Raw genomic sequence first — 5,620 nt, forward strand, 5'->3', positions numbered from 1 at the left:
CGTCACTCTGGGAAAAAGGCCAGACGGTGGGTTGCGGTTTCAATTAAAAACGAGACCTTCTTTGGCCATATCTCGATTCGATATCCCAGCCTGGCTTGCGATTGCAATCAATGCAAGCGAAGTAGGTTACAGTACATAAGGTAGCAGTTAATTATGCATTGCAGCGTCAATCAATCAAAACGATCTTCAGGAACAGGAAACGCTTTGCATTGACGGGCACGCGTCTGACCGAACCCAACGGAAAGGTTTCGTTTGGCCGAGGACGTGTCAGAGTGAGAGGCTGAGAGCTACTGTACATAACCCAAATGCAGGTTATGTAGCACGTGCTGCTGCAGTTTGGCAGTTGCAGCGTGTATGAGGCATGAATCAGTTGCGAGTTTGACATCCGAAAGCTAGAAGGCTTCTAGGGAGAAATGCCTGGTCAGTAGCAACCTAGCAACAGAGCTGGTCCTTGTCCTGAAGCACCTACCTACCTTACCCTCCCCTTGGTAACGACCCTACATATTGAGCTAACATAGCTGAAGCTGGTCCACGGCGTGGCGGCCACTATCGCAATAGTGTCGTATTGCCGGGAGACGCCAGGGAGCCTGTGGCGGCGGGTTTCAGGATGAGGTACCATCAACTTGATGAACGATTGAGGGGCCAAACCTCCTGCCCGGGGGCCGTGTCGTGTTTCGACACCTTTTGGTCTGAACATTGTTTCGAAAGCAAATCGGCCACAGATCTTTGCTCCGACCGTATATGATCGGCCGCTATATGGCATGGTAGAGGCTTCATCGATGATTTCGGCTCGTCGTTCGTCGCTGCTAGGCGCTCACTTAAGCTTAAGGCCTTTTGTGCTGTATTATGCCACATGCGGTGTTACAATCGGCCTTGGTCGCTGTTTGACTAACTCACAACCGACGTAATGATTGATACTTGGCCGGAGACAAGGACGGATGGGATGATGATGATGATGATGATGATGATAATAATGATGCAAGGCCGTTACAACTTTCTCATCAGCCGAACGAGTGAAGCTGTCTTGTTGCCGATTGATGAGGGTACGACGTCAGCCTTTCTGGCATCTGCAGTTGGCAGTATCCTCCTTCCCCTTCCTGTCGGGCTATGTCAGTCGTGAATAGATTGTTGTACGCATGCCCGTCTGTTTGTCGTTCATGCGTCGACCCAACATCTTCATGCAAGCCCCGGGCATAAGAGCCCAAGCTGGCCAAGATCGCGAGGGAACGTGGGGGCCTTTGAGCGAGCGAGTGAGCGCAACCACAGGATGCCCTTTGCGCCCAGGTCCCACAACCTTAATAGAGGTCTGGTATTGTAACAAATGCACTGACTCGACGTGAACTAGGCAAGCAGAGTAACAAGCACAAGTCACGACGAGTAACAAGCGCGACGACATTCAACGGGAATGGCATCGGGCGGCGATGGCGACAGAAGGTATGTAGATAGATACAAGCCCCCAGCTCCGATGCATACTGTGAGGCCCGTGGCTGCATCGACATTCTGCATCAGGAAAACTGCCGCCGAGGGGCCAACGAAGGGCCTCTCTGCAGATCGGCCTGACCATACCCTATGGTCTGGGCCCAACGAGATTCTGTACGCCGCACAATCTATAGTGAGGCCGCCGCAGTCTCGTCTCCAGGCTCTATCCGCCTGTCGCCATCTTCACCCGCAACCATCGGGCATCAGGTCCTGGAAGGGCTGGCTACCGTAGCGGAGGTAAGAGAAAGAAGGGAAGCAGAAAGAACCACAATGTCGTTGCCACGCCGGCGCACACCTCCCTCCTCCTTCCCCTTGTTCCCCTTGTTGCCCTCCTCCTCCCCATCCCCTCTGCCCCCACCCATCAACGGTGATGAGAAGCTTGGTCGTTGGAATCTCCTCCGGCGGGTGGATACTACGATACACTACGCATGCATTTCAGGGGGGAGAACGGCAGAACAAACCACCACGGCCAAAAGAAGCAACGCATCGCAACGGTTTCCCGACAATTGGTGGACATTTGGGGGGCTTGCGCCCACACGCGCCACCACCACCTGCACAACATCCGCATGGAGAGAGAGGGTGAAAGAAAAAGTAAAATGTGTGCGGAGGTCTTTTAATATCAAGCCGTTCTATAGGTCCTTTTGCCATTCGTCTCGCCGTCGCCAAGACAGATACGGGGGAAGCGAGTCATCCAATGAAAATGAGAACGCGGTTCTAGTTGCCGGTCGTTCAAGGGGTGTGTGTGTGCGCGTGTGTCCCTGTCTTCGATACTGCCACGTTGCTTTTCCTGGATCCGCTGCTCTGCCTTGCTCGCTACGAGACGACTGGCCGGCAGTGAAAGAACGGCTTGGTGATGGAGGGGCCATCTCTCCGAGGGTTTTTTGCATGTGGGAGAGTGGGTTTGGCGAACTCAAGGGTAGGTAGGTACTAGAAGTACATGTGGCTATTTACAGACAGACATTCGAGTCAGTGTCAGTCAGTCAGTCAATCAGGCTCGCAACTATTTCTGCTACTATCCAAGCATATAATATGGCGATAAATATAGCTACTTCAGGTATAAGCAGAACCTGTTTGTTTGAGAGATATAGACTTCAATGTAATAGAGTTGTCGCTCCTCAGTGGGCTCGCTCATAGTTAGGTAAGCATGCCTTCGTACACCTCCATCCGCAGTGGATATACCTGTAGTAATACTACTGTCGGACTATTTTTACTACGGTCAAGAGGCTGGAAGCGCTAGCTAACAAGAACTTGAACTACACGAAAAAGCAAGATTCCCATGGCGGTGACGAGAGATCCTGTTCCTTGTCCCATCCATGCGCACTGCAGCATAACACGCCCGCGTTACCGCTGCCGCATGTATGCACGTTAACGCATCATCGCACCGCGCAAAAGCACACATACTTACACACACAGGCCAACTGTTGGTTGTGGACAGGCAGGCTAAGTTGACTTGCTACAACGGCTGATTGAGGAGATGATGCCGATCATATATGTATCGTTACGAAAAATGAAGAATAAATAATGGATTCGCGGCCATGGCATGTGACGCATGACGCGCCCTCGTTTTGGGGTTTTGTGATGCGACTTCCGCCAATACCTGATGAATGATGGATGATGTCGAGTTTTGTCCGTCCATTCTCAAACTCGTTCCCGCGAGCCGCCCGTCTGGTTCACAGCGCGGGCAGGCGGGCGGCCATTGGGGTAGACAGGCCTGCCTTGGCCTTTGGGGGGGGGACACACGTTCGTTGCGTGGCGTCTGGGCGCGCGAAACTCCCCCGGAGAAAGGATAAGGTAAAGGGAAGATCACTGAAACGCGGGCGTTCGTGCAGCCGAAACGCGTGAGCGACCAAGAAGAACGTGCTTCATCCGGCAACAGATGAGAAACGCAACAAACTTGGGCAAGATTTGCCCAATTACCGTGATCGCCTTGATCGTCAGGTTCAGGGAAATTTTGGGAGGGAGCAACAGGCGCGCAAAACGCGGCTTCTTCGTCAATGTCGTTGCTCGTTGCCCTTGTTGTTCCCCTCTAAATCCAGGGCAAAGATCAACACATCTTAATTTAACCAATGAAGTAGTAGGTCATCTGGTGCCTGCGATCTTCGAACCGTACTAAATTGGGGTGGTTAGGTTTACCCATCACAATTGCTCAGACCCACAGATTAAACAACAGCAAGATCTGGCGAATCAAGAAACTCCTTGCAAGGAACTGTACAGAGTCACTCATGTTGGATTGAAATGCATAGTGGGGACCTTGAAATGGAAGATGTGGAGGAGTCTTCTTCTGCTCATTCTTTGTGAGACCATCACTGACTCTACTAGTAACATGATGCTACTCGCTGCTTGTTCCAGCGCTTTTTGGTATCCCCCCTCTGATCTGATGTCATATGCCTTCGTTTCCCCCTTGACCCATCCATAGTACACACGCAGTTGTCCCAGAAAATCATTAGGTATCATCAAGTTGCCTCCCATAAGTAAACAGTAAAATCAAACACAAAGCACAACAGACGGCGGACAGATCCCCAGATCATGTCCGATGATGTGGTGTGATATCGCTAAAACGCCATGCCGTTGGGAGCCCCCAGTAACGCCCGCTCCGATGCCACCGTGAGAAAAAGGTCTCGCAAATCCACACTCGGTGATAGAAAAAGAAATGGGGGGTTTTTTTAGTTGCTTTTCATATCCGTAGACTCTTTCGCTTGTTCAGGTGTAATGAGCCCAGCAAGCCTTTCTTGGCCACAACGGGGCTCAACGGTGACATGGGCTGCGAATTGCCCGAAGGTGCGATTTTCTTCCATGCGGCGGAATACCGGCGGGGCGAAGTGGTCTGGGGCGAAACAGTGGCTTCCATCGACGTATTCGACCTGGGAGGCACGCGCTCCGGTGATACGTTGGTGTCCAGGTTGAGTGTCGACGAAGGTCGTAGCGAAAAGAAACTCTCCTTCGAGCTGGTTGCCTTGCTGTTCGTCTCATGAAGCATGGGTCGGCTGCGCCTGCGGTGTAAGCCCAGGGACTGCTGCACCCGATTGAACACGGCGGTGGGCGTCATCGGTGTTCGCGGGGCGTTGGTCTCTGAAGCGTCCTTGCCCCCGAGAGAGTAGTCTTTGCCGGCAAATGGGTCGATGCTGAGAAAAGAAGGCGCCCGGCGGCTTGCCGAGTCTGTAGAGTACAAGCTGCTTCGCCGGGTGAAGGTCGTCGAGTCGGACCTGCTTCGTGGGGCCGAGTTTATTGAGTAGAAGCTGCTGTTCCTGGAAGTGAAGGCGGTAGGGCGTCGAGCGGCGTCGTCAAAGCGGTCGGCGACCGGGCTTGTTTGTGGCCTGCTGCTCGTATCTGATGCCGAAGACCCCGCCCTCTTGGGACCTGTCAAGTTCACTATGCACGGCTTTCCAGAGAAGATGACCGACACCACGCGCGCCGTGTCTTCGCGGCTTGTCCGCCCAATAGGAGATGCTTGTGATGCTTCGCTTGAGGAGTCATAGTCGTAGTCTGAAAAGTCACCAGCAGACGAAGATGCGTCCTCCTCGGAAGAAAGATATACGTCGTGGGGGGTGCTAATCAAAGTCTGGGTAGGGTCGGCCGTGTTGATCTTCAGGTCGCTAAGAAGAAGCCTGGAGGCTCGCCGGGAGCTCTTTCGCGGGAGTTGTGGTGTGTTTACGTGCATATCCGTCTTCTGGGCCATCTTGACGGCTGCTTGTTCGATCAGAGAAGTCTCGTCCATCTCGACGTAGTCGTCCAGTATGGGCTCGTCGTAGGGCGATGACTTGGTGGAATAGGTATCGCGGGCTCCTTCTGTGGAGGAGGAATTCTCAATGCTGTTGAGAGAGGCGTCACAGGGCATATCTTTCCCTCGGATTGTATGAGGTCTCTCAGCCAGAGACATGGCGGAGGGTCGCTGTGGTGTAAGTAGTTGTTGTGTTGGAAGGTGCTTGTGGGTCTTTGTTCAGATTGAGGAATGCTCTCCCTGTGAGACCTGATTCAATGTTTGTGAGTGTTTGCAAAATGGGCAATTTCCATATAGAATTGGGTTTGGGGGGGAGGGAGGCCTGATGGTGCTCAAGAAAGTCCTTCCGTTAGGATGCAAAGAGGAATCGAGGGTAGGTGGAGGGCGATACATGTATATCTATGAATGAATGGCCACGGGACT

The 5,620-nt window shown here is 52.8% G+C and overlaps 1 protein-coding gene across 1 annotated transcript; it reads right to left on the reverse strand.

The window, feature by feature from the left end:
* Nucleotides 1–4,153: 4,153 nt before the first annotated feature.
* PG986_000322 (uncharacterized protein) lies at nucleotides 4,154–5,356 on the reverse strand (the record flags this gene model as incomplete). The annotated part of the gene is made up of 1 exon (XM_066836544.1): nucleotides 4,154–5,356. The coding sequence occupies one exon, from the start codon at nucleotides 5,354–5,356 to the stop codon at nucleotides 4,154–4,156; it is 1,203 nt and encodes a 400-aa protein (XP_066705437.1).
* Nucleotides 5,357–5,620: the final 264 nt, after the last annotated feature.

The sequence above is a fragment of the Apiospora aurea genome, assembly GCF_038362705.1.
Source record: "Apiospora aurea strain CBS 24483 chromosome Unknown utg000001l_segment0_segment0, whole genome shotgun sequence".
Classification (NCBI taxonomy): domain Eukaryota; kingdom Fungi; phylum Ascomycota; class Sordariomycetes; order Amphisphaeriales; family Apiosporaceae; genus Apiospora; species Apiospora aurea.